General features: G+C 36.8%; 1 protein-coding gene across 2 annotated transcripts; it reads left to right on the top strand.

Moving 5' to 3' along the window:
* Positions 1–2,131: 2,131 nt before the first annotated feature.
* On the top strand, positions 2,132–16,868 carry LOC121873271 (tetratricopeptide repeat protein 33-like). Of its 2 annotated transcripts, none has more exons than XM_042376707.1 (5): positions 2,132–2,269; positions 3,467–3,607; positions 10,683–10,853; positions 11,644–11,835; positions 12,969–16,868. In XM_042376707.1, the coding sequence occupies exons 2-5, from the start codon at positions 3,467–3,469 to the stop codon at positions 13,221–13,223; spliced, it is 759 nt and encodes a 252-aa protein (XP_042232641.1). In that variant the 5' UTR covers positions 2,132–2,269; the 3' UTR covers positions 13,224–16,868. The 2 variants fall into 2 exon arrangements, with proteins under 2 accessions (XP_042232641.1, XP_042232642.1); XM_042376708.1 differs by lacking the exon at positions 2,132–2,269 and adding an exon at positions 7,439–7,554 and having other exon boundaries at positions 3,472–3,607.
* Positions 16,869–17,228: the final 360 nt, after the last annotated feature.

Here is a 17,228-nt window from a genome sequence, read left to right as displayed (position 1 = left end):
CTGCCCTGCTCATCACCCCTCACTGCCCCGCTCACAGTGCTCATTATCCGTCACTCCCACTCATCACCCTTCACTGCCCCCCTCATCATTCCTTATTACCTCCTCCGCACTGCCCTTCTTGCAGTGGATTCCTCCCCTACAAGCACTGAACCTTCTCGAATTCCCCAGCCTACGCCTCCAGCACCGCCCACGGAGCGGGGGTCAACTATCTACCCACGCCTACCCCCGCCTTATAAGGCCTGACATCGCTGTGACCGCCCTCTTTCTACCCAGTGCCACCAGCAAGCAACACCTCCTCCTCTGCGCCAGCCTGGCGGCTGCCGCTCCCGCCAGCGACCTTGGCGTCCCTCAAGCCGCGTGTCCCTCCTCTGGGCACCCTCACCACCCAGCTCTCTCTACTCAACGCTTATTACCATGTTACCTACCCAGCAACAAGCTGCATTGTACATCCAATACAATATGTATACAGTGAGCACATTGTGAGTTTCCTTTCTCCATCCCATCCTGAGTGTGAACCAATATCTCATAACCCCACAAATGGTGACCCCCGGAGTGACCACTCACACAGGATGGAGGAGAAACTGATCACTCTCCCAGTCTTCAAGCAACATGGAAGATTGGCTTACCCACGCAGAGGCAGCTCTCATCGGCTCTACAGCTACTGTCTCTACACCACAGGTTAGACACCCTAGAGCAGCTCTGCTACTCTAAGCAGACAGCCGCTCCTCTACCGCCCCAAGCACCACGTCCTACCGACCCCAACACACCCGTCCTGCCTCAGACGCCGCCCCCGGCTCAGCAGTACCCCCTGCCGCTCCTACTGACACGGCCCCTGCTCCTGACGTGGACCCACACACCCCTCTTTTCTCCCTCAGGTACCCCCTGCTACTGTCCTGCACCCTGCTGCTGTCGTGGACCCAGCTGCTGTCACGAGCCCTCATCCACTTCTGCTGACGCAGCCCCTGCTCCTGACCCAGGCCCACACACCCCAGCAGGCGCATCTGACGACTCTGTACCTGCCGTGAGGGAAGCACAACATTTATCGCCTCCACACACCCTTTTTCTCCCTCTCTACTCCCACAGATATTGTGTATCTAGACAGTTGTCTCCAGGGACCGGCTCATCTACGCCATCGCCCTTGTCTCACGTGAGGCATGCACCGCCCGTTCTGCCTCACATGTGCTATGCAACCCTGCAGACAACAAGTCTCCTACACCGCCTGGAGGGAAGGGGGAGTATTGTAGTGGATTTCTCCCCTACAAACGCTGTTTGTCGCTGCGAAGCCGACCCCACGAATTCCACAGTGTGTGCCTCGTGGTCTAGGTCAACCAGCGCCGCCATACATCACGGAGCGGGGGTCAACTACTAAGCCACGCCTACCCCCGCTATTTAAGACCTGACCTCGTGGTGACCTGCCTCTTTCTACCTACACCAACCAGCAAGCAACACCACCTCCTCCTCCTCCGCCTGCCTGGCGGTCCTCGCTCCCGCCGGAGAGCATGGCGACCCTCAAGCTGATCCTCCTCTGAGCACCCTCACCAACCAGCTCTCTCTTCATCACGCTTGTAACCATGCTGCCTTCCCAGCACCAAGCTGCAATGTACATCCAATACAACATGTATATAGAGAGCACATTGTGAGTTTCCTTTCTCCATTCCATCCTGAGTGTGAACCAAACATCCTGAACCCCACAATACAGTATGTTACAGTGGCTAATAAGCCGATCATTGGCAAAGAGGATAAAGTAAAGTAAAAAGAGGACTGAAACTCGGGATGCAATTGTAAGAGGCAAGTGCTGTATCGCTAAAAATCCCCCCCATGATCTTATCATTTTTTTTGTTGATGGACTTTTATAATAATTACACTAGCATTTTTTTTTACCAAACTTGTTACTCGGTAAAGACCTTAGTTGTTGATGGCAAATGGCAATAATAACATTATATTGTCAGAAACTCCCAGCACTACTAACTGGTATCAATTACACATTGTGCCCACACATAATGCATAACCAAGCATTAAATATAAAGTTATATTGTAAATGTAAAGGTAATAGTTAAAAGAAGGACAAATTAGAAAAATGACGCCGAAATAAATAGTATCAACAATAATATAAAAAGGCTCGACGTGTAGAGACCCGTAGCAATACTGTACGGTGGTTTATTTACCTCAGTAGAGCCAAGAGCATGAGCTAGCACTGAGAGACGAAGGTGGCAGAGCAGAGTTTTATATAGATCTGCGGGTAGCCACAGTCACCACAGAGGAATCTTAGGTATGAGTTATGTAAATTATTCGCAAATTACATTTTCGTTTTGAGTTTTGACTGAAAATTTGTGTACAGAATGCACAAAGGAGTATTTACGTGTTGATGTGGAGGTGACATTTTGGTTTGGGTCACTAAAATCATAAAGCATTCAAGGAAAGTTTGTGATACGCATCATTGTGTAGTGTAAATTCGTGAATGAATAATTCTCCACTCCTGCTAACTGTACCCGTTACCGGTAGAATATATCACCATAAAAATAAAAGCCACCAAGGCCCCTCCATTTCTCAGGTGGATTTCCATAACACTGTTAACAGTTCTCTTCAAAGAAAGGATTTTTTTTAGAAGATAAAATTTGAAGAGAATGTGTTTTAAGATTCAGAGGTAAAATTATAGTTTCGGTCATCCCTGTAGTTAGATATCCAAACTAATCCAAGCTAACCTAACCTTCAAAGCCCAGCATACTTTGTGCTCTCATATCTCCATAAGTATTAATCTTTGCCAAAAGTAAAGGTAGTATTCTTTTAAATTGCCACCTGTTACTTATGAAAATCCAATATTTTTTATTTATTTTTTTCATATCGCCACTTATCAGTAAAAAACCCCGCTAATTTGCACAAGAAATGAAGGTCAGATTTGAGTAAAACACACTGAGAAACACCAAATAAACCTATTCTTGTACCAAAACCTGAGGATAGTTAGTGGACAAATATTTATCTAAGTTAGGTTTATTTAAGTTAGGTTTAGTTAGGTTATATTTGGTTCCTTTCTGTTCATAATCTCTTAAACTAATTCTTTTTTACATGTATGATAATGTCATAAATAATCACCTTTTAATACAGTACAGGGAGTACTGTATATGGTCTGAACTTACTTAAGTTGGGCTAGGTAAGTTCGGACCCTGGTATATTCAGCCCATTGTGGGTTAGTCCGAACTTACTGTAGACTGGTAGGCTAGTTAAGTTTATTTTATGATATCATTATCAGGGTAGAATTAGTGAAAATACAGTACTGTATCATACAAATAATTGAGAAATTCACTGAGTTTTACTGCCACATGTCCAGACAGTGAAAATACATAGTGCAGAAGTGATTGTGTGGACTACAACAGTACATGATAAATAGAGCAGCAACTTTGGGAACTTCAAGTTGACAGTAATCTTGAATATGCTTAACCACAAATCTTGTGAGTTTGTATAATTTCAGATGCAGGCATTTGGATGGAAAAGGAAGAAGGCTGGGTTATCTAAACCTCGACCCTCTGCCTTCTCTGGAGAAAATGCTGAAGTTAAAGATGAAACTAAGGATCCTGACATTGACTGGTTGACAGCAACAAAGCGACCGAAGGTAAGGTTTTAATGAAATCAGTATGAAACTAGCATTGTGATTATTTTTGGAGTGGGACCTTGAAAAGGATTCAGACCACTGCTTATTGAACCATAGCTGGTTACAAGGATTAACATCACATAAGTATTAATTTCCGAGAGACTTTGCTTAAAGGTGGGCTAGAACACATAATCATTTGTCAGTTACAGTAATTGTTTGTTTGTTATTTTAATATTGTAAGCAGGGCCAAATTAAGAGCCTGATGGGCCTTGGTGAAACTAGTCCAATTGAGCCTCTAGTTATGTTTGTTTATGTTCATTAGATTATGTATATGACTCTGAGTATGAAAACATAAGCCATAATATTTAACAATTAAATCATATAACCTGTACCATCAAGTATACTGTATATTGGTAGATGTATGTTCAGTACACTGTAATTAATAAAAAAAAATACAGTACTTCTATTTTATATGTTTAATTACTTTCTGACACAAGTTGTTTTTACTTACACTCACTTATTAAAACACACATGACACATGTAAATCACATGGGCTGCCTTGCCACTCAAGCTGGGAGAGCATCTGTCATATGGTGGGAAATTGATCATTAGCATGTTGGACAACGTCATCATTGGTGAGATGGCTGAAGAATGGGAGGGGGTGCATCTTACTGTTTAAACCACTTGGTTTCCTAAGCTTACCTTACCACTAATTGATATCGGTCTGCTTCAGGTGTTACAGCTTGGTTGGATAGTAAGACTTTTTTAGCATTTCGTATTACACGAATGACTTTGTTACAAAGCACCCTGGAGTGATTGTTTTCATTGAGATGAAAGGTCCTGTTTTGTATACGTCTTTTAAACTCTGTGTGTTTGTGTGTAATAACAGTAATTAATGGTTTATAAAATACACAGAAATAATATAATGTAACGGTATACTGTATTACATACAGTCAGAGCCCAATTTATATTGCCCCTTTTGACGAATTTTCAAAGTCACAGTTTTTTTATTTTTGTCGGGTATATACAGTAGTATTGTACAAGCAAAAAAACGGATTTATTTATTTATTTATTTATTTATTTATTTTTTATTTTATTATATTTTTTTTGAAGTATCAGAAGATGGTAAGGTTCTGACACAGGCAACTGGGACATCTTGTACTGAACCTCTTCACTTAATATTATAGTCTACAGACACTTGATGTGTGTAGCATGAGAATCTTATGTAGTGTACAGTATTTAAGAAAGCACATACAAATAAAGATAAAAATTTACATTACAGCATCAATCTAATAAAATAGTGTAATGAGAGAACCATTGGCACAGTTACAATTAGTAATTCTCTTGTTATTCATTGTTATTTTACTGTAAGTAACACATCATACCAGTACAGTAGGGTCGGGATATATAGCGACTTTATATAACGAGTTTTTTATATCGCGGAAATATTTCAAATTTATCAATGACTACCAAAATTCTCGAAACTTTCCAAACTATACATGTAGCGATAAATTTATTTACAGTAGACTCACAACTTACTTGGGGTTATGTTCATGGGACCTCACATAAATCCAAAAACCGTATAAAGTAAGAAACATTCCTAAAAATCCCCTAAATGGCCCAAAAAATAAGAGTTGGAAATTTTTTCTCTTGTGCAAACTATATGATGTCTATATTCAAATTATTTACTGTCTTGCAAGGATAACAGCAATGCAACTTATATTCTGCTTACCTTAGACTGAGTCATTTTTTGTCAAGTTTAGTCACTTTTATTAACCTCCAGAACCTAACCCTATTTTCCCCATTGATTTCATGTATTTATATATCGCAATTTAGTATACTGTATAGCAAACATCCTTGGACCCTATCTCGCGATATATCCTGACCCTACTGTACAGTATAGAAGTACATTACAGTAAGTCATTTTTATGGAGACTAAGACTCATTACTGAGTTCTTTACAACTGTGCCTAATCACGATGACCTTGCTCAAGAAAATATCAAAGTTCTGATATCAAATCTTTATCACTTCTTGCACATTATAATCAACAAGTAGTGTATGAAACAAATGGTGAGCTAATGAATGGATGATAGGGCCAAAACAAGATGGTATTGACAGAAAAGGATGGCTCCTATGTTGATGAAAATTATTGTGATCCAGACAGTTAAGCAATGTTGCCCTCCCCAGTTTACTGTACAGTACTGTACTGCATGTACTGTAATACACTATTTTTATTATTATTATTTGGTTACACTCATTAGTGTAATTTCCACAAAAAAGTATTAAAAACATGTCCAGTGTCATATTATGTTTTAGGTAAGGACCTTGTTTTGTAGAAACTTGTCGCCCATTCCATTCTGTAATGGTAGTTAATGGCAGAACCAACGAGAGGATGGGGCAGGCGGGGCATTGCCCCAGGGCCCATAGCTGATCGAAAGGCCCAGATGTAGTACAGGTGATGAAGACCTTTATGCAGGGCCGCCAAGAGGGCGGGAAGCCAGGTGATATAAATATTAAATATATCTGTAAAGGGGGCCCATAAATTTGTCTTTCCCTGGGGCCCTAGGCAGCTTTTGGTGGTCCTATTCAATGGGAAAATGTGCTGCTTTACAAATGGGTTACTATGAACATAACCTATTTGTAAATCTGGACCTACCTTTAAAAAACTAGTCATTATATTTCCTAATGAAATTTACTAAGGAAAACAAAGTGTGTGTTACCCTTTAGTAGCGCTGTATTGTACAGTACATGTGAATCTCAACGTCCAGAATCATGGCATTACCAGTACTGAATACTCAGCTGAGTTTAGGATCATGGCTTTGTTTTATTGATGCCATTATTGATTGTTACAATTTTTTTTTTTTTTTTTTAAAGGAGATTAGCCCACCCGGGCACAGGTCACTGACCCACATCGGGGCCTGGGGGCGAAAATTTAATAATAATAATAATAATAATACAGTAATTCATAGTAAATAAAATTTATAATAAAAAATAAAATAAAATAATAATAACAATAACAGTAACAACACTGTAAAAATTATAATAAAAAAATCAATAGTGAGAAATGCTATAAGTATAGTATGTTGTGTTGTCAATAGTAAGAGAAACAATTGAGACCCTGCAATTGTGTGTAAATGAGGCAGAAAGTCAGATCAGCAACCTGGGACTTGGTCACAATATTCGTGATGCCATATGGCAGCAGGGTCTACCATTAGACAACACATTATGCTTCCAATATCTTCCCAGGCAGTAGTACCTCCCTGTTTGGTAGCTGCCTGCTACCTACTACCTACATATGGTGTGGAAATAGTCATTAGCTGAAATGTCTGTAAAAGAAACAATTTACAGAGAAACTGGGGAAATTAGTCAAGCCTATGTTAGTCTCTGTATTATGTGTTGCTTTGCATTGATTCAGATATGGTGATCGTAGGGGCCACATTGTGATTATGGCTCATTCCATTTCCTTAAATCTTCCATAAAAAAAAATGGCGACTGTAAAGGAAGGGAAGGTGTTAAGAGGCAAGGAGGGATCAAAGATGTTTTAGTATTTGTTGAAAGTATGGTAAAACAATGATGCTTCACACTACAGGTTCCTAAGAATATAAAAGAGGATATTGTTGTCTTGTAAGATTATAGCAGATTAACTGCAAAATGTTGTTGTTAAGAGTTATTTGTTTCATTAGTGGCTTTTTACCGTTAAATATAATACAGATGAAGTTGTGACAGGTTATTAACTGCAAATACAGTATATCAAGTGAGGTTAGTGACTAACTTAATGGTGGTATGTAATTGTGTTTGTTCTATACTGAAAAGCAGCTAACAAATTTTTCCCCATTTATTATGGCCATTCAGATACTGTAGTAGAGCACAAGCACGCAATGATCACTTTGTAAGCATCACACAGCAACAAAACCTGTAAATGTTTTAAAATGGGGAGCCCAGCTTGTGGTCTAACCCACGAATTAAAGGTAAGAAACACTCTTGTCAGCAATTTGCCAGTCTAGAGAAGGCTGCAAGACGAGATGCCATTATTTTGTTGGAGCTTTTCAGAGAAAAACTAATAAATATTGTAGAGTAATGTAACAGTAGCTGTTGAGGATTTTTTTCCTTATTTTATCTAGTACAAATACCCTTTCATGGAGAATGGTGTATTTGTTGAAAACTGTGTGATTAATATTATTAAATTTTAAGATTTATTTTGACCTTTCATGTTCGGATGAATGGCATCAGTGTGAGTATAATAACACTAAAGACAGACTCTTTTTTTTATTGATCTGTCTAAGTGCTTTGCGTGCTTTTATTACTAATGTGCAAGTAAATACAGTCACTGATATTCTCTCACATATGTGTAACTTGTTGATGTTATATGCTTAATTTTACTCACATGCAAAACATGATGTCCAGTTTGATGAGAAGGCATTGGAGAGTTGGGTAGCATTCAGTGCTCTTGTCTGCAGTTTTAGATTTATATTAACGATAACTTATTTTGGAAAGACTTGTAACGGAAGTTTGATTAAGTAACCCAGTATGTCATGAGCATTAGTTAATATTACTTTAAATGTATACATGAAACTGTTGATTGCATTTGTGTGAGTTAAAATAAAATCATGGTTTATGAAGTACTGTAGCTTAGGTCTGAACTTATACTGTATAAAAGGATTTGTAAAACTGGTATTGGATAGTGTACCCTTAGAATTATACTGTAGTGAAATTTACAAAAATATGAATAACTGTGTAAAATAAACATGTACAGTTGTGTTTTTCCTTCTTTAACAAATATAAATACAATTGTGTAATTATGATACACTGAACCCTCACAAGCTTGATAGCATTGGGGTTCTGGGTCACCTGAATTAGCATGAAATATCAAATTATCCCAAAATATTGAATTTATATCTCTCTCTCTCTCTCTCTCAAAAAAGTCAGAAAATACAGTTAAAGTTTACCAATTGTAAAATAAATAAATATAATGATACAGTACAAAAAACACATTTCAGGTCCAGTGCAGTAATAGAGTACTGTACTGTATAGTTAATAATGTAAACAGTACACAGGTATCCTTTGTTATTCAATGGGGGGATAGGCATCAGAAACACCATAGATGGCAACATTCACCAATACCATTATGGTTGTGTTTAGTGAAATATTGAAGGTTTTTAAAGAATAATAATAATAATAATGTTTTTCATATTTAAAGTCATGATAGAAATTATTTCTTTAGGTACCATCCAAAATCATGCTTAATTATTTAAAGAAAGACCTGGTAGTGCTTCACCAAGCACACCTTTTATCAAGAAACAGCGAATGAGTGTAATTTTAGTATTGAAATTAGACATTATTAAACAATGTGAGCATCAACAACAGTTGACAATTGGCTGTGAGAAGGAGAAAATGACACGCTTCTCAAAAAATTATTCATTATCACAACTTGTGTACCTGTACTGTACTGTAATTATTTTATGCATTTTTATAACTACAAGATGCATTTTGTGTTGATATAATAAGACTGGTAAAATTAGGTGTAGATAGACATGCAGCAAGCTGATGCTAAGTGATGGGTAGTCAGTTGACAAACATCTGGCAGATGGAGATTATGTACATGCTTTTCAATTGTATCTTATACACTACTGTATTTCATATAATTGGTATATATTTCATATTATTTTTATACATTTTAGGTATTTCTCTTCAAAAAACTTTCTTTTTTGGGAGGCATACTTTTACTTTTATCCTCTTCGCCACTGATCTGCTCATTAGCCGCTTGGGCGATCTCTATTACACACTGTTGACAAGTACTGGGCATGTACTGGCTCCTGAATGTATCTGAACCTGCTCCAATGTTGGTCAAGTCTGGTCTTGAAAGAGCTCATAACACTCTGGCAGATGGTTCCAAGAGTTCACAATCCTCACTCCGAAAAAGTTTGCCCTCACAGTTTTCTGGACCTGTGGCTTCTTCAACCCCTTGTGGGGCAGGCGTCCACCAGCTCCAGGTTTGCACACTCGACTGAGTAGTGCCCTCTGAGATGTTTATACACTTCAATTAGGTCACCCCTTGCCCATCTGTAGTATACTGTATGCTAGGCAGTTGCAGGCATTCTAATCTCTCTGGGTAGCTGAAGTGCCGTAGTGCAGCCACGTGGCTACGAGAATAACACAAAATTGTCTGAGGACAACTATATAGTACAAAAAATATTGAATTATTGAGGGTTCAGTGTAAAATGTTTGTATACATTATGCATAAAAACAATAAAAAGTTACTGTACAGCCAGCTGACCTGGCTCTATAACCAACAAACTTCTGTGTTCACAATAATTACTGCTAAGTTTTTTGCCACAATGTTAGAAAATACCCAAGCAGAATTATGGCTACTCTACAAATTATTCTAAAGCCATAAACAACTACCGGTAAGCCAGCAACAACTGTATGTGGTGAGAAGTGTTAGTGAATAAAACATTCATTTACGTAATTTACGACAGTAGACGAAACAAAATATTATTAACCCCTAAATTATTGAAGAATGTTGAAGTAAAATTATAATTCCTGTGAAGATATCTTAAATGCAAGAGGCAGGAGAAAGTGGTATTAGTGGGTGTGAGAGCATGTCATTGCCAAAATCTACTCAGGGTTTGTATCTGCAGTGCTACAATAGTACAGTAGATTAAAAAAAAAATTACCAAAGTCTAGAATATTGAAGAATGCGTAAGCAAAATTATAATTACTGTAAATAATCCTTATTACTACACAGTATTCACCTCACAGTAAAAAAAAAAAAAAAAAAATTTGCACAGCGGCCAATTTTTTAATTACAGTGCAGGGTGCCAAATTAAAATTTTAGCAGCTAGTCACTTTCATTCTGTATAACAGCTGTGTTTGGTAAAGTGGTTCTATGTAAATTTAGGATTTTATTGTACAGTATACTGTACAGGTATATTCCAAAAAAAAAAAAAAAAATACTGTATACAGTGGCCACTGACTTTTGAAATCTTTATATTAATGTATTTTCGAAAATGAGGTTACAAAGTGTTCTTGCAGTAAGTACTAGACCAGAAAAGTCAAAAGTGATCATTAGCAACCATTTAGTTTAATTATCTTTCAGGTGTTGCAGCTAGAAGATGTAGAAGCAAAGGCTCGTAGACTCAGCAATGAGGGAGTAACACTTGCTGAGGCAGAACGATGGTGGGCAGCCATTGGCAGGTGGAATGCTGCTCTTGCCTTGACACCAAATGACCACACCATTCATGAAATGCTGTCACAGGCATATATGCAGGTAATTTTGTGACAGCTTGCTTGTGGTGCTCGAACAGCAAAGTTCAGTGTAGTGTGCTGTAGTGGAATTTCGTGAATGTTCTTGGTCCCTATCCTGCAAAATAACCTGAGGCTACTATATGTACATACTGTACACATGATCTCCTCATTCCTTCATTATATATTTCAATACCCTAAGTCTTACCACCAGACAAACATATACAGGCTGCTCCATAAATACCTTTCATAAATCAGGGGGTGTATTCCTGAGACATAAATAAAGATAAATGACCAAATAGTTAAATCTAAATAGTTTTGGAGTTACAACACATGACAGGTTTGGAAGGTGGATAGGGTGCAGCTGCTCTGTTTCATGGCAACCTCGGTCACCTGACATAAATCCCCTTAATTTCTACCTGTGGGGTCACATAAAAAGCAAGGTGTATGTTACAGAGGTCCCAAACCGTGAGGAACTGTGATGCCGTGTACAGGGCAGTGTGAGAAACATTTGCAACACCCCTGGGGTCGCTGAATGTGTGCGACAGTCACTTGTGCGTCGCGACGGGCTGAAGTCTGAATTGAGTAATGGGGCATTATTATTGTTAATGAGCATCACTAGCAACAGTCAATGTTTAATATAGGTTTTATTGCATTCCTACCAAACCTGTCATGTGTTGTAACTCCAAAACTATTTAGATTTAACTATTTGGTCATTTAGTCATTTATCTTTAGTTATGTTACAGGAATACACCCCCTGATTTATGAAAGGTATTTACGGAACACCCTGTATATATGTAATGGATTTTCTGCAGGTAGGCGAAGTCTTTCCAGCCCTAAGATCAGCAGAGGAAGCAGTGAAGCTGTCTCCAAACTGGTGGGTGGGATTGCAGACTCTAGGACGTGCACAGCTGGGACTGGGAGAAGTGGCTCAGGCTGTCAAAACCTTTTCTCGGGCTGTCCACATTCGTCCAGATCAGCAGGAGCTATGGCGAGAAGACCTGCAGGTTAGATTGCAAGCTGATTCATGGACTTAGAGAGGGTTGACATTGACATACTGATAACGAAAAACCCTACTGGCGAGCTTATGCCATACCTCAAATGTGATACAATAATAAACCCTTATTTTTACGTGAGGTTTTATCCTGAAATGTTTTGTGTGATTGTACAGTGCAACAGTGTAAAGTGATCATTTATTAATGTCTTCCTGTGATCAAGGCTGGTAAACGTGTAGAGTATGGCCTCATAATCCTACACTTTTTTCTGATTCGTGCACTGGTCTGTACAGTAGTGCACAAATGCATATGTAAAAGACCAGTTAAAGTTACCTATTGATGCTTGCTCCAAAAAAATATTTCTTACATTAACCCCCCCTCCCCCCCAAAAAAAAGCCACAGAATGAATTTGAATCCAATGTTGGCTACACTCTTATAAGGAAGAGTGATGTTTCCTTTGCTCAAAGCCCAAAATATCAGCAGTCTCCTAAACTTCCCTACCCTCAGATGAGTATTTTGTTTTATACATGGCCACTCAGTTTTGGCATCCAAGCTCGAAAAATTTGGGAATTCGTGAAAATTCAGCCCAAAAAGTTATCAGGTTGAACCCTATCATCACTGAACCAAGGAGTGATTTTTTTTGTACACTTCATTCTTTTCATGCACTCATATAGCTTGTATGTAAGACAACTTCATCTCCTCACTCCAGCACCCTCCATGTTATATGATCCTTTTTATTACCTCTTCATTTTGTAACCTTGATAATTTTTACCTCAAACTAAAAAAATACTCTTGTTTAGCTTCATTTAATACAGATTATGATTTTTTTACCTTATAATATTTATGCAAATAACCCTTCATACAACACAGCCATTGCTGTATTGTAATTAGCCATTGTTAATTTGTTTTGTGTGTGTGGACCTTTCCATTTGAAATTTGGAGAGGATTACCGGTATATACAGTTATGAAGCATCATACCAAAATTCCACTGAAATTGTTCATACATGTAATCTACTTCCTGAAATAAATTGACACCAAAAACTTCTTGATACATTAGTGTTTTATTATGAGATGTGTTTTTTTCTTCACAGATTTAGTTTTTATATTATTTTGCATTAATTCTCTTACTGTACTTCCATAATCAGTGGGCTGTTGGCTTGCTTAAAAAATATCAAGAAATTGAAGTGGAACGGGAGAAAGTGAAAGCAGCTGCAAAAGAGAGTGGAGCAACTATTACTGAGCTGCCCGTGCCATCCATTGAGGGATCCATCAGGGAGAAGTCTATCCAATTGTACCAGATACAGAAACAAAGAGAAGCTGTAGAAGCAGGTGACCCAACAATTCTTGAGAGAGGAAAGAACATTGATTTGTCAAAGATGGTGAGGATGAGAGTGACTTAGATTTATTATCTGTAGTCTGCTCTGCAGCCTGTGAAATGTTAAGTTATGTGGAATTTTGTCCAAAATCTTTACATGCTTTTAAGATATAGGAGGAGTGTTCAGGAATAACTCAGATATGAATACCAGAATTGTAGGACTGTTATTTGTGTATTCAGACTTGTTGAGCTTCCCACACTGAGGATTAAAATATCCAGGAAGCTTCCTTCTGTGTTGGCCATCATCTAGTTTCTCTTATTATTACATGGAAAATCACTTAACTGTTGTATATTACACCACAGGATATAAAAATTGTGTGGTTAAGTGTGGTAGGATATGGACATGTGACTGATGCATGCAAGTTAAACCATAAGATAAATGGTTGAAGCTGAACCTTCACGAAGTACTTGATGAAATATAGTGTTACTTGATAAAGAGCTTTATAAAAAAAATTTGCCTCATGTCTTGCTCTATGAGAAAGGAGTTCTTTTTTACTATGGACTGTTGTAACTCAAATACTGGTAAAAACCATTAAAGGATGACTTTCACCACATTACTTGAGAAGAAAACGTTTTCATGATAAAATCAATTTCTATATATACTGTACAGTACAGTATATAAAATTCTCTTGAGTTTTGCAAGTTTAAGGTGATGCTGTATTTATTATTAAGGACTTTTTCTTGAGGAAGAGGTAGTCTCTCATTGTGAATTGACAGATTCTAAATGGCATTCCTTGTTTCTAAATTTTATTATGGATAATATATACTAGCAGTAACTAAACAATAATTTATAGATCATCAACATTATCTTTCAATTACTATTGCCATTGTACTGCAGCAGTATTCATTGACAGCACTTAATGTAGTAGGTGAGTTTTTCCTCATTGTTATGAAGTAACAAAGTTTGTTTTTGGTGCTAACATTGTACTATTGTAATGTTCTGTTATAATAAAGTTTGTTTACTTCTTTGTATCATCATGTACAGTATTGTACTGTATCTATTGTAAAATATATTGTTAAATCTAGTCACTATTTTTGCTTGTGTGTTAACTTAAAAGTAACGTGGGTCTGTTTTGTCCACCATTAATATATTAGATTTTATATTTATATCAACATCCTCCTTTGATAGACATCAGTGATATACTCATTGGCAAATGTTGAAAAACAGATTTAAAGAAAAAAAGAATGATTTATAGAGCTGTACATAGATATAAAGCTGAAATTTTTTATAGGTGTTTGTTCTGCTACAGGTCTCCCTTGATTTGTGAAAAGGTTCTGTTCCTGAAAACCATTTGGACATCAATATTTCACAAATTGTTTGTGATATTCCCATTGACTTCCATTATAAAATTGGAGATATGTTCCTATAGGAATATCTACCCCAAAACTTGCTTCTGTAGTACATTAATGACATCTAAAGATATTTTTTATGCATAAAATATATATATATATATATATATATATATATATATATATATATATATATATATATATATATATATATATATATATATATATATATATATATATATATATATATATATATATATATATATACCTGTATATATATAATGGGAAACAATTTATATAACTTAATTATAATAAGGGTACATAAGTTTATTTACCGAAAATTAAAAGGAGTTCCTGCAAGAATGAGTGGTTTAACCTATGAACTAATTTTGTATGTTAACATTCTAATGTAAATGTTACTGATTAGCTTGGTAGTTATTGAGACTATGCCAATGTCTGTGGTGCACAGTATGAGGTCTAGCTACAGTTTTTCATTCTGCAGTGAGATGCCAAGTAATGTTCCTTTACATGCATTATGATACACCCCTTTTGCTTTTACTGGATTGGATTTTTGGTATGAATTTAGCTGAATATTGAAATCTACAGTAAACATATTCATTTAACTTTTTATATTGTACAGTCTCTTGCACTTATACACAGTACAGTGGCTGGCACACTTTGCGAGATGTGACAAGTCTGCGGAATGCTTATCTAGCATTCTTAGTCTGGCTTCTATTGCGACATCCCTTAGGGCCATTCCAAGAGTTTTAATATAATGTAAACACAGTTGCCACATCTCACAAAACACACCAGCCAAAGTACCAGGCACAAGTGCAGGCTACTGTACATGTACACTCGCTACAACAAGTAAAAATTTTTTTGATAAACAAGAAGACACAACAGGCAAAGGAGTTAGACAGCCCTACTGAGACAACAGTACTGTAATTGCAGTGTTCATTTTCAAAATAATCGGACCACACCTTTCAGATACTTTCTGTAGCGAGTGTACATGTACACTGAACCCTTACTAATTCGATATTTACAATTTGATATTTCAGACTAATTTTAATATATGATTCCATATATGTACTGTACAATTGTTGTCTTCAAACAATTTGGAGTTATTCTCACTGCCATCTTCCCAAAAGAATTTATTTTTGATACAGAAGTACTTGAAAATCAGAATTTTTTCTTGAATTTTTAGAGTACTACATAATTTTGAATTTTCATAAATAAAACCTAAATAAATTGAGGGATGCCTGCACTATATACTGTATTTACATTTTTAGGAAGATAAGTAAAGTTTTTACTGAGATACATATCAAGTGTACTGTACAGTACTTGGGAAAGTAAGTCTGTCTGTATGGCTTAAATTATCTTGGCTATTGAATGCCAGAAAATCCAAAGACTTGACCTTGGACACAGTTTTAGAAAGGATAGGTTTACAGTATTAGATATGACCGGGGTAAGCTCAGAAAAGTGTAGCATGCAGGCTTTTAAGTTTTACTTGTAATGTTTTAGAGAAGTGTGTATGTATGTGCTTCGATACTTCATTTTTAGCTGCATTGTTTCTTATCATATGTTACCCATCTTGGCGGAGCTGCCCCACCTTTTGTCTAATAACCCCTCAGCATACATCCATCAAAGAATCTACAGTATCATGAAACTGGAAACTTTTTGGGAAAATAATTTGTGTTCAGACTTAAAGACAATCCCTTAAAAAATGCCCCCTCCCCTCCTTAAAAACAACTGGCATTGAAAGGTTTCCTTTCAGTGTGGCTGAGTAATTTGATCCTGTAAGGAAAATTTATTTATATTATCACTATTACTTGCCTATTTTTGTTTACAGCATACATATATTTGCTATTTTTGTTTTGTTTTCTAACACCTCACTTTACTTTCTCCCATGTAAAATTATCTAAACAAAATGCATTGTTGCTGGTTTTAGATTAATTGGGTGGAAAGTAGTGTAACACTGTTCATCTTAAAGATAAATTATTAAATAGCAGCAAAAATAATGGGTAATGAATTTGATGGCGGCATTGCATAATAGAAGGTGAAATACTGTACTGAAATATTGTACCCTGTACCCTGAAACTTTTTATCTTCTAGTAAGGACCTCACATAATTTTTATGATTACTTGGGAAAAGTTTTTGAACTGTTTATCAATAATATTTTCATAATGTGTGGATCTTAAGAAAAGACTTTATAATTACAATTGTATTTAAATTTTTATGTTGTACCTTAGAGAAACAGTTACACAGAATAAAAAACAAAACAATGTAATGTCCTGTAATCACTTCCTAGTGGGAGTTGAGTGATATGCTAACCTCAATATTTTTTTAAGGAAAGTTGTCATTAAATACTAAACAAAATATCTGTTTGCTAATCTCATTTAACTGTACCATCCTCTCTAAATGACAAAGATTTTATGACTAAATTGTTTATAGGAGAACTAACTAGGAGAGGCTTTAGGCCTAGGCTATAAGGAGAAATAATTGTCTCCACCACAGCCTTTCATCCTTAGGCAGTACTACTGTATGTCAGTTGAGGGAGCGTGGTCCTGAGCAGTGCTAAGCCAAAGAGTGAGGTCAATATGCGTAATCCAGCTATTTGAAGTTGTGTATACAATGTTGACAGTCATGGCATTACACCAGGTGTGGACCATCAGTGTCATAGCTCCCCACCAAACAGAGTCTAATTTGTAAAATAAGAAGAGGTGGAAATCTAGTGAGCCAG

This window comes from Homarus americanus, unplaced genomic scaffold (assembly GCF_018991925.1).
Source record: "Homarus americanus isolate GMGI-L3 unplaced genomic scaffold, GMGI_Hamer_2.0 scaffold32929, whole genome shotgun sequence".
Classification (NCBI taxonomy): Eukaryota; Metazoa; Arthropoda; class Malacostraca; order Decapoda; family Nephropidae; genus Homarus; species Homarus americanus.
This window is presented reverse-complemented; position numbering and strand designations above follow the sequence as displayed.